The 22,682-nt window shown below is 50.1% G+C and overlaps 1 protein-coding gene across 3 annotated transcripts in view; it reads left to right on the top strand.

The window, feature by feature from the left end:
- The window catches only part of BCAS3 (BCAS3 microtubule associated cell migration factor), a gene marked incomplete at its 5' end in the record, with an annotated part of 348,271 nt that extends 332,777 nt beyond the window's left edge, over positions 1-15,494 (top strand). For all 3 annotated transcript variants that reach the window (XM_084273336.1, XM_084273335.1, XM_084273334.1), the window contains one exon: positions 14,600-15,494. In XM_084273336.1, coding sequence (XP_084129462.1) covers positions 14,600-14,748 — 149 coding nt within the window. In that variant the 3' untranslated portion in view covers positions 14,749-15,494. The remainder of the gene's footprint in view (positions 1-14,599) is intronic.
- Positions 15,495-22,682: the final 7,188 nt, after the last annotated feature.

Raw genomic sequence — 22,682 nt, 5'->3', positions numbered from 1 at the left:
ATTAAGCAAATTAATTTCCCTGCTGCAATACTCCAGCATTTCACAGGAAAATGTAAAGCTCCATTCTGTCTAGCTTGGCTTTGCTCACATTTGACTCTTTCTTTGAGTGCCTCCTAAAGCATTAAGCTTTCTTTTTTTTGCATCACTGAGGCTTCTGCTGTTGATTTCAAAGGGAACAAGAGGAAAGCCGTGGTAGGTATTCGTTCAGGCCTGATTCTGCAAAAGGCTAAGCATCCTTAACAGCTTTGTTTGCAGCATCATGCCTGTGAGGTGATGCTTGCTAGTCAAAGACATACATTTTGGTGCATGCAAAAGCTGTTGTTTTTTAACAGTTTTCTAAATTCATTTTCTGTTTGTACAGCTTGGCTTGGAAATCTGTTATTTCGAGCTTTCTAAATATTTAGAAACATTTCTCAATGTTTATGAAATCTTCCCTTTAAAAGCCCAAGTCCTGAAGCTGCTGCCCCACACCGAGTGGTCCAGCACTGAGCAGGATGAGGAGACCAGGCAGCCATACAGGATTTTTCCATCTCTCGTTTCTATAATTACCTTGTTATTCCCTTCAGGAGTCTTTGCATGGTATTTTTATGTAGGATATGACTTATGGCAAAGCATCTTTCTTAGTAAGTGTGAGAGCCCTCTTCTCCCAGCATTTGAACCAGGACTGGTATTTTTACAGCTGTTTTGTGAGCCAAAACTTGCTGCAGCTGCTGAGGTGGTGGCAGAATAAAGACAAGACGGATCCTCTCCCTCCTCCCAAGCCCAGCAGCCCCGGAGCCTATTTTGCTGATGTTTATGGGAGCGATTGTAGGCGTGTGCAGTGCTGCTCCTAAAGCCTGGCTTGGCTTGGGGCAGGCGTGAGTCTCCACTCAGCTCCACTACTGCCTTTGCACCCCTCTATCTCTGCCGCAGCTTTGCCATCTGAGCCCCAGGGAGGCTAGAGCACCCTGAAATCCCCATACGGCCTTACTGACCCTCACATTATGGATGAGCTGTGGCTCGGGTCATGGAGCAGGGCAAGCCATGCCCTCGTTTGGCAGACGTCTGGCCAGCCGGACCGTGTGCCACCACCCTGCTTCCACCCCAGGGTCCCGCTCTTGGGGCTTGTTAGCCCAGCTCTGCTCCCATATACAGTGCAGGTCTGCTGAGCATCAACTCTTTGAAAGTTTGAGCCTTTCATAGCCTTGAAACGATGTGCAGCCAATTTCCTGGCTCACTCCCCTTCCTGCCCATGTGGAGCATCAGCATCGCGCTGATGGCCAGGGCATCTGCTGTTCCCTGGATCGTGATGCGATGGCCCAAGTCATTGCAAAGCTCCCATGAGCTCTGCACTGCCTTCACCAGAGATGGGAGAGGAGGCTGCCGGATGGAAGCCCATTTATGCAATAAATTGTTAAGCAGTCGAACTGTTAAATGAACACTCCTTATTAGAGAGATACGATGAAGTATGAGTCACCAACCAGCAAAATACGCATTAACACAGCAAAACCCCCAGCAATAAATGGAAGGTCAAAAGCTAAAACAATTAAAATGTTCCAGTGCGAGCCAGCTCACTGGCCCTGCAGCTTTCAGTCCTCTCGGCCACAGGGGCCCCTGTTCCACTGTGGGATCTGCTCCTCATGCTTGAGCATCAGGAGGCACAAGTCCTTCAGTGAGCTCCCAAAGTGCCACCTCCGCCAGCTCCCAGGGCCTTTTACCACCCGTTTGAATCCCCTTATCATTTCCTATCATCGTACTGTAGTACTGCCATCATCTCTCATCACCCCTGTGCATTCCTCTAACAGAATATCAGACAAATAGTAACCTGATTTTTCTGATAATCTAGCCTGGTTATCCAAGGTGGACTCTAAGAATATCAGGGCTTGGGGCTGTGTCCTTGCTTAACAGTGATGCAGTTCGCTATCTGATGCTTGTCATGTGTCTGGTGGAGATGGTCAGGCAGACAGCGGCATGGGGGAGAGGAGGCAAGGAAAATGGAGAGAATAAAACTCCAAAGGGGATTTTGGCTGGAGTAGGATGTCCCTGATCAACGGGGAGGGAGAATCCCTGTAGGACCAGGTCTGGTGGCTGCCCCAGGAGGCAGCAGCATTGGGACCGGATCCCTGGCCATGCTGGGAGCAGTTAGTTCTCTTTGAGGGATATATCGTAATTTGTGGTATGAAAGGATTGGCTTTCCTTCCATTCCTAGCCTGCTGTGTCCCCACCACGGATAATACATAAAACAGTAGACTTTTATTCATTAACATTTATGGGAAAATGTTAATATTAAACTGTAAGTGAAAAGCCCTATCTTATTGAATTCTTCTGCTGTGTTATTGGGAGCCTAATTACATTTTGCATTTAAATAAAAACCAGATGACGTTCAGGACGGTCAGGCAAGCATTCTGTAAGTGAGAATTTATCTTGCGATCTGGGTAAACAATGTCTCATCATTTAACAGTTATTATAAATAATGGGTTTTTAAGCACTTTGCTGGGAGTTCATATTGGCTCCACACGGGTTGCACTAAGGGAAAGAGAATTTCAATGACATCTTCCAGGCATCCGGTGAGGAGGAATCATACCCTGAGCTCACTTCTCAAGCTGCAGCGGTTTTCATCCTCCTCTGTTTATTATTGCTCAATATTGTGTGCACAATGGGCTGACCAAAAAAAAAAAGAACCAGAAAAAACCCTAAGAGTAAGAAAAATGACACAGCAGTTGGAAGCGTTTTGCAGATGGAGAAACCACCTATGCCGCTGCCCCAGCAGAAGTGGAAGGTGCTCAGGACCCCCAGGGAGCTTCGTGCAAGTGATTTAAACCTCCAGTGGTGTATTCTTCCTGTAGGAGTGGGGCTGAGCGACAGTCGTGTCTTTCCAGAGAATGGAAATGATGCTGAGGCAAAAAGATAACAGCCCGGCTGCTTCCCATGTTTCTGCGGGTGCCCTTAAATTACACCACTGGTAATTACATACCCGGTGTTGTGTGAGCTAATTTAGAAAAAGAGTAGAACTTCTCCAAAAATGTAAATAGCTTTTTCTCCACTTCTCTTGTTTATATTCTGTGCTTCGTTCCTGTTGCTTCAGACGAGGCGGTGGGGCTTTTGTTGCTAGATGGCTTTTAGTCTTCGCTCCATGTTCCTCAGGCATCAGCAAGAGCCTTCATGCTTTCTCCAAGGCATTTCCCATCGCAGGCCAGGACCAGCTGCCCCTGCAGCCTGTCCTGCAGTCTGTCCCGTGGTCGGTCCTGCATCCCAGTGAGAAGGAACTAGTTTTCCATACAGACAGAAATAGGTGTTAAAGCAGGAGGGGATATTTTAAGCAACTATTCACTGTGGTGGAAAGGTAGAAAATTTGGGAGTGCATCAGGCTGGCATGGTAAAATGGCTTGTTCAGGATGTAAACTGTTTACTGCCTTTCTGTGTGAGGAGCATTTTATCCCATTTTTCCAAGAAGACCCCCACAGCTAAAATGACGCCTCTTTTAATGTACTTATTTTTGGTATTTATTGGTTACTTCCTTGGTCAGTGACTTTCTCAGTATCTGCCCAACACATGAACTCTGTGTTTACATCAAAAGCTGATGGTGTTGTGAAAGACAAAGGGGTCAGTATCACTTCTCTGACTGTTTCCAAAGAGTTTTTTCTGGGAAGGCCATAGGCAGGAAGGTGCTGGCAGGGTCAGCAGTCATTCCTGCCCTGTTCCCTCCGCTCCGGCTCAGTGGCACATTGAGGGGGCCAGGAGCCGTGGGTGGCTGGGGATGGCAAGCACATGCAGAACCCTGGTCAAGGAGAGTGGGATGCAAACGGTGGTGGTTCCCAAACCAGGTACAGATACCAGGCACCCAGCAGAAGTGCCACGCAGCGTACTGGGAGGGATGCTCAGATGGGTCCCACCTATGCCCCCATGCCACACTGTGCAGCTGTCGCCTTCAGGCACTGCATCCCCCAGGCCAGGTTGTCAGGTGGAAACGACATTTGGAGGCGTCAATCAAAAGACAAGTGAACCTCTGAGCCTTATTCCTCATGTGTAGCCACAAAGGCAGCAGCAGGCAGGTGAGCCCTACAGGGACAGATCCCTCACCTGAACCCTGCATGTGGCTTTTTCCCTTCACACAGGGCTACTTTTACCCACAGCTTTAAAAAAAAAAAAAAGACACATCTTTATACTATGCTAGGATTGTCTTGTCTCTTTGGTTTATCTTTTGGAAATGTGGCTTGGTCACCCATCGAAATGTGAGTGAAGAGTGCAGGACAGCACAAGGTGAGGAGCAGGTTATTAATTACTGCCAGATGCCCAAGTAAAAGGCCAGAATCCACACAGCTTGAGATGATTTAAATTGCCTTTTATGTGGGACGTGGCCAGAGGAATGCCTTGGTTTGCCATTAGGTCTTTCAGATTTCACACACGAGTTCTCCTCTGCCACGCGTTGGTCCACAGGCTGCGGCTCATTCACACGTCTGACAGTACTTGTTAGACTGTGTGAAAAAAAAAAAGGCAAAGCATGTTAGGATCCATACTTGGAACAGGTTTTAAAATAGGACTTTGGGAAAAAAAAAAAAAAAGAGTGAAAAAGCCAAATTTACTTTTTTTCAGCTGCCTTCTGGTTTCAGGGGAACAAACACAAACCGCTGCGCTGAACGACTCCATTAACAAAGGGACGAATTAAGCTTTGGATGTCATTTTTTATCAAGCCTCTTTCATATTTATGTCTAACATCAGAATTCGGAGCTATATAAATAAGACAGAGTGTATTAAGAGCCTCAAGCAATCCTGCCAGAGAGCGAGCCCACAAGGTTGGCTGTTGTTTTTCCAGGCTCGGTTAATACTCAATCTAGGTAGAGACGTGATTTTAAGAGTACTACTGCGAGCTTTGAGTGCTTCGTAAAATTAGGCCTGTGTTTAGAAAATTGGTCTGCTTGAAGCAGCGATGTCAATATAATCTTTAAAATAATTGACTAAATAGACCAAATAAGTTGCGTTTGGAACCAGGATTATTTGGATGGGTTTGGAGTTTCTCAGCGACACTAAAACCAGCGCCGGGGAAATGAAAGGAGGAGACCTCTGCTCCTTGGATCTCCACCTGAGCTTTTCAGACTCAAGAGCCTTGAATCATTTAGATGAGCAGACAAAGCCGAGTCCACGGTGACATCATTTCGTGAGCTTCAACGAAACTCTTCTGATTTGGAGCAGCTGAGCATCTGCTTTTCCCCCCCTCAAACTTTAAACTTTTCCTTTGAAACGAACCCAAATTCCAGTCCAGTCTAGCTTCCTCCTCTAGCATCAATCTGCACCGGGGAGACAGCCCAGAGCCTCTCGGTAGCTTTTCTCGCTCGCCCGAAAGGCCACTTCGTGTCAGAAGTACTAGAAGTTGTGCCAGAATTACTTTGCTTTGTAGTATTATCCTTTTAAAATGAACTCGGCAGTACGATTGTGTCAGAGGCACATCGTGCACATATGCAAGATGCACACGGAGGCACGCTCCGAGCACAGAAGTTGTCCTCCTCCAGGGTTGCCTTCCTAACTGGGGGTTATGAAGGAGGCCCAGCAATAGAGGTAGCATCACAAGAGGAGGAAAAATTAGGTCTTGGCTATGAAAGAAACTGGTGGTAGAGGGTCAGGTGTACCTGACATCCCCCACTCAGCCATCAGCGAGGGGCTGCCCAGACCCTGTGAGAATCGTTGTATTTCTCGGCAGCTTTTCTGTACCCAGCATCTTTGCTGGGACTGCTTAGCTGAGTGTGGGCAAGTGGAGGGACCCCTAGTAATCCCCCACCACTCCAGAGCATCCTGCTCATGTGCGGTGTCTTTGCTGCAGCCACCACTGATTCAGGATCCCTTCGCCTCAAGATCTGGAGTGGGGATGCTTAGATCCACGCGGTGGGTCCAGACCAGCTCTGGCTAGAAGCATGGTGCTTTCAGGAATAGGGATATCGCCTCCAAACTTTCTGAGCAAGATCCAAAGTGTCCGGAGCGTGTAGGACACATAGTGCTGGTAGGTGTCGTGAGCACGCAGATTACATGGAATTTGTATTTTCCTTTGTGGGGCTGGAGGCTGACAGAGGGGTCACTGTTGAGCAATCTGAGGCACTCCCATAACCCTGGGAATGAGAGACCAAACCCAGGAATTTTAATACAGTGTTTTCTCTGCAAATACTTTTGGTCTGATATACACAGATGTGCTGCTTGCGTAACTGAAGATACAAGATAATTCTGCCTAGATATATTTAAAAAACTTGTATACACACTGGCTTGCAGAGGAAGGCAGGCGTTGCATCTCCGGTGAGATACAGGATTTGTAGCAGCAACAGATCGAAACTTTGGAGCTGGGGGCAGGAGGGAATTCCTTTGAACCCAAGTGATCATATCTGCATATTCACTTTCAAACCTCTTTGGGACATCTTGCACCAGGAGTTGTAGGCTTCCGTGAGGCGGATGGGCTGCGGGAATTGTTTCCTATAAGCATTTGGCTGTTGCAGCTTTTGAGATTTCACATACTGGTTCAAATCGGCAGCTCGTCCTTCTGAAGTGCCATTTATGTAGGAAAACATCCTAAACCTCTTTACAAAAATATACAGCTCTAGGAAACTTGAGATTATTTTTTAAAAGCACTGCAGTCATTGTGAAAGTGCCTATCATGAAGAATATTCTCCCTCTAAATGCTAGTCCTTTATCTAGTGCACTTTTAACCTTCCATAAAATGCTCAGAGTCAAGTCTGGCGAGATGCCAAAGTCTTGGGTCTCCTACTCCACCGACTCGAGCCATACGAAGCTTTTTGGGTTCTCTTTTCAAAGGAAAAACAAGCTGCTTCCCCCCCCCCCCTTTTTTTTTGGGTAGACAAAATTCTTTCGAAGTTCACGCATGAAGATGCTTTGTCCATATCTCAACAATCTCTTCGTGCCTGAAGTAAACCCAGCCTTTTATGTAAGTTCAGACCTCCTCCCCATTTCCTAAGTGTTAGTTGTTGGGCATCTTCACGTCGAAATAAGGCACTAGAAATGAAATTTGCGGTCTCAGAGGGGGCTGTGATGTTCAGAAGGCTCAGTCTTCATTCCCCTGGTTATCTCCTGCCTCCTGTATCTCTTCATCACCTTGCTAGCTCCTGCCACCTCTTTTCCAACATGCCAGGTTTCATCTCCGAGTGCACGGCGTTAGCGAACTCTACGTGGATTCAGCATTAGAGTTATCATAAGGCAGTTTGACAGTAACTAATATTTTACATAGGCCACTGAGTTCTGATCTCAGAGATGTTGCTCAGGCAGCATTTGCTGGTCTTTTTTACCTTGCAAATTTAATGAAGGTGCCTCTGTGGTGTCTCGACGTCTTTCAGGTTGCAGCAGGATGGAATGATTTTAATGTGGGGATTGATTTTCAGTGTTCAGATGCTGTAGTGTTAAGGTTTCCTCTTTTGAATGGAGTTTAAAACCTCTTTTTTTTTCAAACTGTTGGGTTAAAAATAAGGAAAAAAGAAGGATTTCTTAGGAGCAGGTATGTCGCAGCCACCCAAATTCTGTCCCCCAGTTACTGGAGTGCTGGGGGAACTGGCACAGGTTGATGGCTCGAGCAGGGCGCAGGGCTTGTGGTTTAACTGTCTTTTAAACTTGAATGGAATCGTAGTAACAGGAATGTATAAAACTGGGAACTAACCTTCTGTCTCGGCTGCCTTTGGAGAGCAGCACTGTAAAAATACATTTGCCCAGAAATGCCTTTTCAGCCACCTTGAATTAAAAGGAGCTTGGAATATTGGGAGTTTTAATGAGTGTTTGGCACTTCCATTGTTGAATATTAGCTATTTTTGCCTATCTGAATGCCCAAGTACACAGGTTGCCCCAGGGGTGCAGTGTGTCCGTCCCCCCAGCCTTCACCCATGGCTGCCAGCGTGGCTGGAGCCAGCTCCGCAGGTCCTCTCCTCGGAGCAGCCGCCGACAGTGGTGGAGATGGATTATAATTAGAGCTCCCTCGTTAGCATAATTGCATTTCATAAAAAAAAATAAAAATAAGAAGAAGGGAATACCCAAGGAAAAGCTACAACTGCAGTAGCAGTAATACAATTTCCAAGCCTTTGTGGCAGGGGCAGTACTTCTGCATCCTGGTGTGGTTTATGACCTCCCATTGGCTTTTTAGCCCTTTTCTGCCTTGGGCTGCGCCTTGCGTGTCCCACACAGCAGCACTGGCTCCCGTGGGGACCAGTTGTGATGTTCGTAGTAAATGTTCCTGCAGAAATAGAGCCAAATGTGTCCAGCTGAGTTTGGGATGTTGTCTAAACACTGAAAGATGGAGAGCTTACACGTAAAAGTGCGTGTTGGCATACAGGGGAGCGGAAGCTGCACGTCGGGGGGCCAGTGTGAGCCCCTCCACAGGAGCACATCCCGCTCCCTTCGGCAGCAATCAGTAAAATAAAAATGTTTAACTAATCCATTCACTGGGGAGCGTTGTGTAAATTACAAACAGTTTAAGAGATCCTCAAGACTTCCATTGTGTTAATACAAATTGCCTTTTAGCGTTCGCTTTATATAGGATCCTTTTGAATGAGAATCCAGATGGCAGAAGCTACATAATTATTATTCATTACAGTTAATAAGTAACACTTGGAAGCCCCAGCCAGCTCCGCAAGTCCCCCGTGATAGGCATTGTGCAAATCTAAGGGTAAGAAAAGAAGTCCTCGATGTAGAAAAATAGTCCTCGCTGCAGAATATTGTAGGATTTCGGTTAAAGACAAGAAGGTATGAAGGGCCCTTACGTTTGGCTGCCCGGGAGCACAGCCCAGGCTGTCGTTTGGAGAGCTCTTCCTGCAGGGAGTCTTCTCACTTCTCCTCCAAATGAGGGAAATTAGCTTGGACTTTAAAGTGAGGTCTAATTCTGGCCTTTTAGCTGTTCGTTCAAAAGCTGCTCATGGAGGGGGAGAGGTGGTTTTAGTAAGCGGCGCCTTGTTTCTCTTCCCTGGAAAACACCCATCTTGCATCCCGATTTCAGGGAGGGGACCAGGCTCGTTCCCGCGCTCGCGGCCCCCTTGGTGCCCAGTGGAGCCCAAAAACGTCCCCGAAACAATTGCTATGAATGACAGAAATGAAATCAAGGAGATTCGAGCCCTGCTGGCCATTACCCCACTTCCTGCATTCCTACTTGTTAATTGTCTAATTCCTAACGAGTCTTCAGGCGTCTGATGGACTTTCTGATGCATGCTCACTCTGATGCTTCCTTCCCTCCCCTCCCCGGCCTCATCCCTCGCCAGAGACCTTGTTCCTTTAAAAAAAATGCCATCCTTAAAAATCAGAAATACTCAGCCCAGCAAAAGGAAAAGGGAACTTGACATTAGTTGAGCTTGAAAGGCTCGGTGCTGTGAAAAGTGACTGACGTGTGAAAAGAGGCTACAATTAGTTCTTTCCCCGAGCGCTCTCCCATTCAGTCCAGGGTCACTCCTTCAGTGAGCTGCGGCTTTGAGGGTAATGCGTTGTGACAGTTTGAGATGATGAAGAATAATTCTTGTATTCAGAGTTGCTGCCGCTTCCCCGCTGCCCTGACACATCAGGCTGCTGTCATTGTATCATTTATCCCGGCTGCGGCTCCGCCGGAGCCTGGGCAGCCCTTGGTAGGTAGGAGGAAGGGTTCAGCTCTTCCTCAGCAGATGATTTTGGAGGATAAGGTGAAACTGTGCTTAACAGAGAGAGGGGGGAAACCGTTAGAAGGAATGATGCACTGGAGGTGAGATTTTTGAGTAGATGTAAAGAAGATGCCACAGCTTCGAGTGGGCCGCTGCAGAGAGAGCACAGTGAGACAGGCAGCATAATTTATGAGTGTTCCGGGCAAAAGTGGGCTGTATGGATTTTCTTCAGGTATTGAATTAATGCACCCCATAAAATGGTTTCACATTTAAGTTTGGCAGGTTTTATCCCTTTCTAGATTTGACGGGGTCCTTTGACGGTTCCTGGAGCTTTCCAGAATGGAGGGTGCAGCTGCCTCACGGCATCGCTGTCTGGACCTGAGCACTGTGGGCTGTCCCCAGAGCAGCTCCTCCTCCTCCTCTCCACCTTGGCAGCCAGTGGCAGGGACAGCGGGAGCAGGGATGGGACAGGAGATGGGTCAGGCTGCAGCACGGCAGACGGGAATGTTAGCAGAAAGCAATGTTTGGGGCAAGGTTGTGTTTCCAGACCATTCATGTGGTGCCACAGGAAGGCTGTGCTGGTGCCTGTCTGCGGGTAGGCCCGCTGCACGCTATGCCAAGCAGAGAGCAGCTGCGTTTGCTTTGCAACACCTTCCATGTCCCATCGCGCTCTGAGAGGCGTCAGTGTTTCCGCAGCCCCCCGAGCGTGCCAGCGATGGGAGGGGGACAGCCACCCCCCTGGCAGGCTGGGGACCCGGCCGGCTGCTCGCTGTGCTGCCTTCCCTCCCACAGCGAGGATTTTTACTGCTGCTGCCTTCACCACAGCAGAAAGCGTGTGCTGCCCTGAAAATCCCTGTTATTCTGGGACCCTGGGTGATGCCAGCGGTGCCCATTACTGTTACTGTCACACGCACAGGCAGGGCTGCTCCCAGCTCCCCTGAAGTGACTTTCTCCTCATGGCTTCAGCAGATGTTCCTGCTCCTTCGTCTTTTTTCCTGTCTTTTTTTTTTGGTTTGTTTTTAGGGCAGTCAGGACTTTGAGAGTCGTTTCCTCCGGGGACATGGGCAGGTTTTAGTATTTACGTTTCCAGTATTAGCATTTATTTGTATTTGTGTTTGTTTTTCACGGGCTTTTGAAAGCCTCAGGGAGCCATTTATGGGGCCAAAATAATGCAAGTGCTGGGCTTCTCACAGTATTTCATTTCCTTGATGGTGGAAATGCTACAAGAAGAGCAGGTCTCATGTTATTTTGACCCCATAAATAGCTCCCAGAGGCCCCTTTCTTCCTTCTCCCACCCACACCCCCCCAAATCAAATATTTAGGTTTCTGCAAAGCCTGACTTCTCAACCCTGGTTATCTTGCTTCAGCAGAAGCAAATTGGAGTTATTACAAAATAGCCAGAGAGTCTATAAGGCCGAATGGGTTTTATATGATGCACAATTTGTTGGCTACTGTACAAGTTCATTAAAGTGTATCATAAGAGGTTGTTTTACTGGTACATTTAAGGAAGTTAATACATCTCGACAGTATATGCATGGGGGAATGCAGATACAATAACCCTCAGACATGCTGGGGCCAAGTCCATTCCTGGCGTAACTCCACTGAAGTAAACGAAATCACTCGCTGGGCAGCCGTGTCCTGCTCTGCTGGTGGTGCTGAGCCTTCATCCTGTACAGCCACTGCCGCTCCAGCCTCCCCTGCCTCTCATCCCTGCCTTTCTGTAAGGGGGATCCTGGATTTTTGCTTCTATCCCGTGTTTTTCAGCAAGTGTCTTCCCAGCCCAAAGGACATTGATGGTCTGACTGGTTAGGAAGGACAGGGCTGCCTGTAGGGACCTGCCTCTTCTCGTACCAAACAGCCTCGTGAAGCCATGGTGGCTCCTCCTGCACTGGTTGGGTCATCCCCTGTTTTTTTTACCCCATAACAGGGAGGGTGTCCCCATGTCGTGGAGCTATTCCCAGCCTTGTCTGAACTTCCCATGGGAATGACATTGATGTTCCTGTGCGTGTGGGTCTGCTGTGCCCCAGTCTGCTGGAAGGTGTTGGGGGGAAGAATAATAGTTTGCACTGGACTTTTTTTTTTTTTTTTAAATATATATTTTTATTAATGAAACAGCTGGAAAAAAAAACAGACTAATTTGGGGCAGTGCTGGAAAATGTGCTGACTGTGGTCCTGGGGGTCATCTGTGCAGCGCAGGTAGTCCCTGGTGACCGTGTAATGGCTAATTGCACATCTCGCGTGACCCAACCGCGCACAAGAGCCGGGCTGGGTGAGGGCAAGAGCCCAATTTCCTGAGCACAGCAGTGCTTTCTGCTGCGGCGGTCAGGACTTTTACAATGCGTTCTTAGGTATCAAAATACATTGCTCGTCTGCCTTGCCGTGTAATTAGTTCCAGAGCAAGCGGCTTCGCAGTGCAGGGTTGTTTGAGAGCGGCCGGACTCGTTTGCCCAGGGGGATGTGTGTAGTCACCATCTGCAGTGCTTGGGGTGGCAGCTCAGATGCAGGAGCTCACCCGGTTTTTAGCCTGACCCCCTTCAAACCTGAAGCAGGCTCTAGGCTGGCTGGAGGGCTGGAAAACTTCCCTGACAGGTCCTCCTGAGCCTTTGCATCTTTTTTTTTCACGCTCTCCTTTGTCCCTCCCCGTTTCTAATCGAAGGGTTTAATGTGCCAGCAGCAGCAAGGGAGGGAGCAGCAGCAGTGCCAAGCCGGGATGGGACCCCAACCTCCCAAACCAGGCCCTGTGCCCACTGCTCTGCCTCCCCGGTTTGTTGTCCATGCTTTTTGCTTAGCTGGCATCAGTCTCCGCAGTGCCACCCCCTGGCAGTCCCCCGCAGAGGTGACAAGCGTCACTGGCTGTGGAAATCCCACAGACCCAAGAAAGTCTCCCTGTGAGCCCCAATTCCCCAAATTCCCATCCCATGGGGGCATGGGACCCTGTGCAAAGCCACCGAAGGACAGGCAGGACACGGTGTGGGCAGGGATGGGCAGGAGCCGGCGCTCAGCCCCAAGGGATGGAAACAGCCACGCAGAACCCACAGGCACACAGGGGAACAAGTGGTCCCCTCGCTCTCTCCCTTCTCCCCACCACAGTTCCTGCAAGCACAGCATTTGCCTGCAAATCAATTACAGCTTAAAGAGAGAGAGTGGGAGAAGTAACCCTGTGAGGAGTTCAGCGGCCCGAGCAGCGTTTGGGGGAGGCACAACCTGCCCTGCGCGGGCGATGGCTGCCCAGCACCCGAGAGCTCTGACGTGGGACGTCTAACCGAAGCCAGCTGTGTGCAGAGGGAGATAAAAGCCCCAAATCAGACAGGATAAGCGCAGTATTAGTGTGGGATACGCCACTCATTTCTGATTTAAATTACTGTTTTTACTTCCTGAACTCATGGGAGAGTAAGGATGTGAGGAAAATGAAGAGGTTTAGACATGGACATTCCTTCACCAAATACTGGCAAGAAATCGTGATTAATACGGCTGAGGTCATTATCATCACTGCTTAAAGGGTGACCGGTTTCCTGCTGATTTGTTTTTCATGTATCCTGGGCAGATTATCTCTGCTGTTAGTTACCTCCATGATGGAGGATTAAATCCTCCTCTGCTAGGTGTGCGCTTGCCCGGCTGTTACCCTGGCAGTGCCCGAGTAACAAGCAGGAGCTCTGCGGTGCCCAAGGATGCTGTGGTGGGATGCTTTTTGTTCCAGCGACAAGCTGACTCTCTGCTTTTGCCGTGCACTTTGCATACAGATATGTCCTTATCTCAGAGTCCTTTTGGCAGTGAAAGGAACCTTGGGGTGTTTTCAAAAGATTAAAAGCGCTGGTGTGAGACAGAGGTGTGCAAAGACCAGAGGTGTGGTAATATTTAGCAGAGACCAAAGCAGACACTGCTGCTCCATCTCCTGCGTCTGTGGCTTCTTTCCATCCCCATCCAAGCAAAACTCCCACTGCTTGGACAGGGAAAGCTGCCTGCCTGCTCTGGGGGATTGCCCCCATCCCATACACGTGGGACGAGGATTTTTTTCCTCTTTCCCCTTTGGCAGCAAAGGAATTGGCCCAAAGCTCCTATCCCTGTCCCATCCCCTCCAGCACAGAAGCGGCCAACAGAAGTTGTGCTTAGGGACACAGGTTGTGACTCACCAGAGTATTTCTTGTAGCCTGTCACCGCGTGTCTGGGAGAGGATTCCTGCTGTGTACGTGGGGCTCTGCCTAATCTCACCGCTGCATGCCACCGTTGAGTGCTGGCCAGGGTGATGCTGCCCAGCGGCGCTGCTGCACGCTGCCACCGAGTCAACTGTTGGGTTCAAGTGGCTCACAGAGAGGCCACGGTTGGAAACGATGCTCTGCACACACAAAAAATCCTTGTGTTTCAAGATTAGGGAGCAGTAAAGGCTTTGGGAGGTCAGCGAGGGGAGACATCTGGATGTGCGCAAGTGGGACAAGGAGAGCCACTCTTTCTTTTACTTTGAGGCACAGCTCAGGCATGTAGGAAAGGGGATATTGTTCTCTATCTGGCTCAAAAATGCAAAATTATTTATGTCCGTATGTGCAGGATAAAGGGTTGTGGAAAGTCCCTGGTGTTCCCAAGGTGGAGAACCACAGTGATTATTCGCCACTGGTGCATATCACCTGTAACCAGTGCTGCTACTGCTCCCCCTTCCCCACCATCACAGCAGCATTGCTGTGGAGGAAAGATGTTTCACCATCTGCCACTGTACCCTTCACACATTGCACAGCCCAGCATCCCCACTATCGAGCCCTGACATGTCAGGAGTCAGTGCCGGGCAGCCTGTAAATGTCTCCATCCAGCTCCACCTGGGCTCTGCTGAGTGGTGAGCCCAGCTGAGAAGTAGAACCAGGAGCTGGGGTGCCTCTGGAGTGATCCGTCAAATCACCCCAGGAAAGATGGGTGACAAGCAAACACAGCATTAGAGCAGTGATGCAATAGGTTTGTGAGGAAAGCGGCCGTCTGACGGCACTGCGGGTTCATCTGAAACACTAACCGGGACCTGCTCTCTCTTCCTATTGCAGAGCTTCAGCGAGAGGGAAGCATAGAGACGCTCAGTAACAGCTCCGGTTCCACCAGCGGCAGCATCCCACGCAACTTCGACGGCTACAGATCGCCCCTCCCGACTAACGAAAACCAGCCCCTCAGCCTTTTCCCCACGGGATTCCCTTAAAGTAGCCAAACATCCAAGGAGAGATCCAGGCAGGGTAACGAGCCGCCTCTCCGCCTAAACAATCCCGATGTGTCCGTCACCTGCCCGTCCGCCGCTGCGCTGGATGGTTCTCGTTACCCTGATAAATATCGACGACTCTTAACCCTTCCTGAAACGTACTCACCAAACCTTGACTTTGTGTTCCTGTGCAATATGAAGAGACTCCGTCTTCAGTCCCGGTAGCTCTGCGGCTTCTTTTTTTTTTCGCTGTGTTCAGGAAGAGGTTGGCTGAGGAGAGAAATTTCTAAGCCATTTTTTTTGGTCAAGCACATGGTTTCACGACCGTTCTCTGCTTTATTTTTTGGGTTTGTTTTTGTGTTGAGAGATGAAGGGAATCTCTGTACCTCGGAGGAGCTCTCCAAGTGCCGAGCATTGACGAATGAACTGGAGAGGGTGGAAACTGGAGGACTTTCTATGGACAGGGTTGGTCCTGTTATTCCTTCCTCATCGCGTCTCCTTGCTGCCCTCCTTCCCCACTGATAACTCATCGATGCCAGGAGTATTACAAATGGAAATGTTTCTTTTTGTTCTTTGGAAGAATTCTCTCTTACCGCTCTGGTTTTCTTCTAGTCATGTATTTTAGAAACGTACTTAATTGACTAATTGCAGGCACAAATTTCTCATATTTGGTTATAAAAATTGTTCATTGGAACTCAGATATCTGTCCAGAAATGCATGTGTCATTGAATAAATCTAAGTTAAACAAGAAACCATTTAAATGGCAATGTTCATGGAGTGTTACTGGGCTGGCTGTGGGCTTCGTGCATCTTCCTGGACCAGACTATGTGCATGTTTACTAACTTTAAAGCCATGGGTGGATGTTATGCAGCCGGCCTAGCTTGAGTTTGCATCCCTGCGCTCTCATCCCCGTGTACAAGGGCAGGAGTTTTAAAATGGGAGCTTTCAGTGGCATGCCTTGCACCCACTTAGCACCTCTGAAAGCCCACGCCCATCTCTCTGCTGGGGTGTCTGAACCCAGCTCCTTCTGTCTGACCCCAAGTCCTTGTGTTCATCCCACTAATGTTGGTGGGGTGAGGGCCAGGCAGCAGAGACATCCACCTCTGTCTGCTGTGCTACAGGGTCACAGAGGGGTTCTGTAGAACCCGTATGTGAGCCCATACACCGCACTGAATGCACACGGGGACAACGAGCACCACGTAACTCCGCTGATAAAATAGCCATGGGCTCACATACAGTAACCACACAAATTCCTTTATCTCAGCCAACTCGCATCGAGGAGCAGAGAGCGCGATGGGACCGTCAGCTTATGAAATTTCCTGCCCACTACTTGGTTTTAATAGAAGCCGTTTGAGACACGGCAACGAGAGGAAACTAAACCCACAAATCTTTTTGCGCTCTTACAGCCTCAGCCAGCCACGCTGAGAGATGCAGAGCTGACCACCCTCTTCTTACTCCATCCCCAAACACCAAATTCAGTCTTGGACTGGATTGGCTTTTTGAGAGGGGATTTAACTTTAACGCCATGACTCAGATCTCAAAAGCTTTTTTCCCCCCTCTCTCTTCAGGCTTGGAAACCACTAATAAAATCTGAGAGTCTGCAGCACTAATTTCAGTTTCTTGCTTGGTTTTCAGTCAGGCCTTTCTCAAGTAAAAAAAAAAAACCAAAACCCAAAACTTCCTTGGGATGAAATGAGAGGAGAGTTCGCCCGTAAGTAAGTACTCACAGCTCCGTCCCGCTGGCTATATCTGCTGTAATGCTATGTTTCTTTTATGTCTGCAAAATAATGGCTTGAAGTAAGGGGCTGAGGGTAGGGCTGGCACTGAGGACAAATGGGACCGCAGGGTCAAGTCAGTCCACACCAGTCGGGATTTTTAACACAGTTCAAGCCAAGGTCAGCTCCAAAAGTTCAAACGAAATCCAGATTAACACATACAGAAGAGATTGTGTTGTCACCGGGATGCTTGTTCCCTTGCAGGCTTTCCAAGGAGCTGCCGTAAGGGACGAAGTTCCCGCAAAGGAAGGGGACCACACTTCTCCCCCTCCCTGCCCCGGGCAGCTCTGTGGCTGGTTCCTTCCGAACACACCAAGCAGGATAGCGCCTAACGCAGAGTGGTGTCATTGGAAATGTATTCGTTGTTGGCAGGCATTAAATCACTTTTTATAAGTGCTGCAATACGGCCATGTGGAAATTCCCAGTCTGCAAGAAGCTCCTTTGAATCAGGATGTTTTGTTTAAAGGGGATGATGGGGTTGGGGGGGGTGGGAGAAACCTACAAACTGGGGCTGTACCAAAATATTTTCAGTCTGGTTCATTGAAAAGAATGTCCTAAATTCCCCGCTGCCCATAGCCCCGCAGCCAAACTGTTTAAGAAAGTCCAGAGTTTAAAAAAAAGAAATAGAATAAGTGCTGCTACACTGCTCCAAGGTGGGAAATTTAACTTTAATTTGATACTTTCACAGATGACCCAGCAGAACAACCACTGAGTTCCAGCTCTTCGGTGAGGCAGTGAAAGCCCAGGGTGTTGCAACAAGAGCTCTGCCGGGTCCGGTTCAAGACATCCCCACGGTGTGTGCCTGTCTCGCAGCACACGCCTGCTCCTGCTGATGCCCCCACCTTTGGCGTGCACAAAAAAGCTTCCCCCCTTCCTTGGCCCCATTTCAATGGGGTCCCACATGCTTTCCCGCAACAGCACCTTTCTCCCACCTTCACCTCATCAGCGATACTCTTTTTGTGGGGACCAACAGAGAGTATTGCTGCTCCTTGGTGAAGTCTGCAAGCTGCTGCTCAAGGAGGTTTGCCTCTGACTTTAATACAATGAGGTTTTCAATTCTGAGCTCCACTTAAAGGGGGGGGGGAGGGAGGGAACCCTATCAGGAGGCTCCTAATCTTCAGAGGATTCCATAGGAGTGTCTCCCATTGTTGTGGAAATAATCCAGGTGAGTTTCTGACAGGGGATTTTGGAGCATGGTGGCTGATGGGCAGGCTTGGGCAGCCCGGCAAGAATGTTGTGCCCTGATGTAAACCACTGGCTCCAAAAGAGCCCAAAAGACATGTCGGACTTGGAGGTTTTTAAACTGTTTCCAGTAGTAGTAAGCAGCGGCCTCCTGCTGAGTTCAAAAGGCAAAACGTCTCGTTTAAAGCAGGGCAGACTGTATATCACTCCGTGCATAAAGTGGAGCTCTTCTATTAAAAGTCGAGTTCAGATTTCATGAATTAACGTGAAATATTGCTTTCTTATCCTACCCTGGTTTCTGTAATAAACACACGCATGTAACGCGCTTAAATCACGGGAGGGGAATGTTTTGCTGCTTGAAAAGAAGTGGGAAGTCAAAGGTTCTCCAAATGTGACAGCTTGAAGTTCAAATGAAATCAAATCTCGGAGCCAGGCCAGGGCCTGGGTATAACCAGCAGGGCCGGCGCTTCCCGGCGCTTTGCAGCGCACGTGGGGCTGCAGCTTCGTTTGCTTGGCCAGCAAAGCTCAGCCCCAGAGAGCCCCGATGGAGCGATAAACCTCCTCCCCACACGCATCCCTCCGAGGGGGCAGCTTCTGCTTGTCCCACCCCAAGCAGGGTGTGAGCCAGCCCCAACATGATGGCTGCTGGCATCAAGGCTGGGAGAAGTCAGGCCAGCGAGGGGAACCCTCCGAGGGCGAAACGCCGCCAAGACAGCGTCCTCCTCCCTCAACAAGGAGCCCAAAGGAGAGTTTTGCTGCAAAGTGCAGCTGCGACATCCCTCATGGCTGCTCCCCCTCCTCTCCAAGCACCGGGGGTGCTTTCCTTGGGGCTTCCTCCATAACTTTTGTGAAGCTCCAAACTGCGCCCGCGCCGCGTCTCCACGTTTCTTCCCTCCCTCCTTTGCTCTGGCTTTGTTGCTGAGCAGGGGAGGAAAGTTTGCGCCATTTCCTGTTGTCTTTCCCTTATGCTCCTGAGATATTGTAAAAATGTTCGGTATCCTCCAGTAGGTTGTAATCACTTCACCCTAATGTTTCACAGCTGCTAAGTGTAACTTTAAACCCCAACCATTTGAGCGCTCACAATTAGTGAGTCAATGGGGCTGAGCTCAGGTCTTTGTGATTGCAAAAAGAGAAAATGAAACTTCTCCCCCCACCCACCCCCCGTGTTTTAATTGGAGAAAATGGGAACAAAAAGTTGTGGAGATGAGGGGGTTTTAATGCAATAAATGATTAGTGGCTTATGTGCTAGGGAAAAAATAATTGAATCCACTGCTCAGGCTGTTTCACAGATGGAAAAGGCACCGGGACAAGCATGTGTCTGCGGCTGCAGTGCCTCTGTCCTGGTAACTGCACAAACCCTCTCTCAACAAACCCTCTCTCACTGCTCTCCCTTCCTAGGAGCAGAGCTGGTGAGAACAGAGTGAGCCTGAGACAAGAGGCTTCAGCTGTGCCCCCACCTGTGCTCCCTGCCTGCCATCCCTCTGCTCTGCTCTGGTATAAAAACATTAGGCTGGGCTGGGGCTGGTTGGTGTTTGCTTCTCTTGGTGTTTTCAGTCCTGGGAGATGGATGTCTGTGCTGCTTGGCTGGGAAAAGCCATGAGCTGGGCAAGGTGGTGAGTCTGGCTGGGGGGAGGTGGGGAGACTGAAGCATTCTTTGGCTGGTGTTCCTGGGTTCCTCCTCAGTCCTCCTGCATGTGTTGGGAGCAGGTTTTGGTTACACCAGAAAGTGCCGTTGGCCTGTTGAAAGTGAAGGGTTGGTCACAGCAAAGAGGTGAGTCACCAAGTCAAGTGCTGGACTGTGGCTGGTGTCTCCCCAATCTGGCATGGTGCCTAGCTGCACCCTTGCTCATCTGGCACTGTCTGTGAGTGGGGTCAGTGCTGGAATTGGTGTTTCCCACTGTGGAATCCAGCCTGGGGGAGGAGCAGTGCCCCCCCCCTGCTTTGGGAGCTGGGGTTCCTGTCACATGTGTGCCACTCTTGGCTCTGCCTGGGCACTGGTGTCCCATTGACTGGACCCTGTCCCTCTCCGGATTTGGAGGTGCCTGGAGTGGGGTATCTGTTGGTGAGTTCCCAGGCTGAATTCTTGCTGTTCTGCTGGAGGTAACTACACTGAAATCCTGATGGCTGTGGGCAGGTTGCTGCCCTAAGTGCTATCCAAGCAGGCCAGGGTGAGCTGCCTGTGAGTGTGATGGGCCAGGACTGTGCCTCTGGTTGTGGAGCTGCCTGCCCTGTGCTGGGGTGGGTCCTGTGCCTGTGGCAAAGGCCCCCCAAAGTGAGTCTTGGGGACTCCTGGCTATTGCTAGAGACACAAATGCTCTGTGATTCCCAGTGTGCTCAGTGCCTTGCAGGATCCAGATCTCCTAAAGGTAGCAGCTCCCTCCCTGGCAGGTTCATCTCCCTGCAGCTCTTGCTGGGGTGACCCTGGGACAGTGACCTTGGACAGGTGGACACTGCAGCAGGCAGGGTCAGGGGCTCACAACCTTCCCTGTCCCCTCTGCCTCCTTCTGTCGGGCTCCATCACATCCCTGGGGATGGGCACAGCACAGCAAAGATGCTCGTCCCTGGCAGCCCTCCCTCCACTCCTGCCACCTGACCATAAATACTAATTAATAGCAAAGCCCTGGTCTAGATCAAGGAGGAGGCTCTGAATTTTCTTGGGAACTTCACTGTCTGAAAGGTATCTTAAATATTCTCTAGCACTCAGCCTATCAGTAGGTCAATTATACGGTGAGCAGTCATACGAAGTTAATTTCTAATTTAATACAATGTTAAAAGGTTGTCAGGTTAAAATCTAATCTATAAACAAGACATGAAACGTCTCTTTAAAACAAGTGTCATGAACCGGTCCTGGCTCAAACCACAGACTGCTGCTTCTTTTATAGGATGTAATTACTACCCAGTGAGTATTTACAATATTATTATAAGATGGTAATAAAAGGCTGGTGCCAGCCATGCCTGCATAGCAGCCCTGTGCCAGCTGGGCATGAATCCCACTCCCACCCTGGACCCTCTCCCTCCAGTCCTTCTCCAGAGGTGAGAAGTGCCGGCTTGTGGGGGCTCCACTCCCACTCCATGTCATGGGAAGCAGGATGGGGGAAGAAGTGATCATGACTTCACTGAAAAACACTTTCAGGTTGGGGGAAATGGGGACACACACACCCCCCCATGTATTTTGGAGGGAGCACAGTGAGGAGAGTTGCCCAGCCCAGCATCACAGCATTTCCCCAGCCCCTGCGATGTGCCAGACCTCACAGCCCCAGGTGGAAACGATGGGCAAGCGTGTTTGTTGTTGAACCTAGGGAAAGGACTTTGGCAAAGCCCTGCTGTGGGCTGAAGGTTATGAGCCACATTCAGACCAGCAGCTTCATTCAAGCAGAAAACCAGAGGCAGCACCTGCAGACTGGGGCAAAGAGCTGGCCCCACGGCTTGCCTCCCCACCTCACACCCTCACCCCTGACTCTCTCCATGGGAGGGCAAGGAGAACCAGGCACATCCCACAGCCTCCCCTCCCACACGAGGGGTGTCAGTGTTGCAGCCACCTGCAGTGAGCATGTTTGCTCCCTTTTGCCGTCCATCAAAAGGGGAAAGTCCAGTCCTCGTGTGGGAGTGATGCCATTGTCCTGCCCGGGCAGCTGGCTGGACCATGACACTCCTGGTAGTCCAGGGCAGGATCAGGGCTGCCTTTGCCAGGCTCAGCTGAAAAGCACCATGTGTCACCCTGCCACAGGTCATGCAATTGGCTTTGAAATCACGTGGGTTTATTTTCCAGCAGGAATCTCACCGGCTCCAAAAGTTTGGCTCAGATGTGGTCGTGTCTGAGCTCTCCCATGAGGTGAGATTTTCCCTAAGGAAGACTGAGATTTTGATGGGAACAGGTGACCCCACACACACACAGCAAGAGCTGCAGGGAGTTGTGGAGTAATGTAATACCAGTGCTAAAATGGAAGGAGGTGGTGATGTGCTGGTCTGACCCGACCTGTGAAGCTGCAAGGGATGCAAGGGCTCTGCTGCAGCCCCTCCGCTGGCCAGGACCCCTTCCTCTCCCTGGGTTTTCTGGTAGATTCTGCTGCTCTTTGTAATTGAGAAAAGCTGCTGATGAACATCTGTGCAGGCACTGTCCGCTCCGAGCCGGCTGCGGGGTTGTTAGTGCTTGTGCTGCTGGTGCTTTGATGTGCGTGTGATTCACGGGCTTGGCCAGGGCGGCCCCACAGATGCTGTCTCTGGGTGGTGCGGGGTGGCCACGCCGCGAGGTGGGACAACACCCGCCGCATCTGTGCAAGCAGCAGCCCCCGCACAAAACACCCTGTGCCTCCTCTTCAGGGCTCTGGAGGTGGCCTCTCCTCCTTCCATCTGCAGAGGAAGGTACCTGGAGATGTCCAGGGAGATCAGCTCAGGTGCTTCCCTCCATCCCACCAGAGCAAGGGACAGTGATGCCCACATGCCAGCACAACAGAGAAGCACTGAGCGGAGGGAGCAGATGAGCCGTGGGCTCGGAGCTGGCAGCACCAGGCAGGCACAGCCGCAGGGTTTGCTTTGCAGGCACGGTGTGGCCCAGGGAGCACAATCTGTGGCCTTAATCCCGCCGTGTCCTGCGCGCTCTCAAATCCCCTTCACTTCAATGAGCGCTTGTAGTGTCAGGCCTGCGCCGGGCAAGACAGCGCGCGGGGATGGCGGGGAGGATTTGCTCAAGAGGCACTGTTTTTAAGGTGAGATTTGAAGGATGGAAGACAGATGGCAACTGGAGAGGACAAACGGATCAAGTGAAGGGTTTGTTTTCAGCGTGGAGGGGAAAACACAGGAGGGAATTACTGCTGGCTACAAAATGGGGGCTATTAATACCTGAAGCATCTCAAGCTTTGCACTTAGCCCGGCGAGCCAGGATCCTCTTGGGGCGCCCGCAGCCGGGGGCAGACACCAGCCCCTTTGCGGTGCAGGAGTGTGGGTTTTTCCTCTGAGATGAATTGATCCCAGCATAGTGCT

The sequence above is a fragment of the Gallinula chloropus genome (genome assembly GCF_964237585.1).
Source record: "Gallinula chloropus genome assembly, chromosome: 19".
Classification (NCBI taxonomy): Eukaryota; Metazoa; Chordata; class Aves; order Gruiformes; family Rallidae; genus Gallinula; species Gallinula chloropus.
This window is presented reverse-complemented; position numbering and strand designations above follow the sequence as displayed.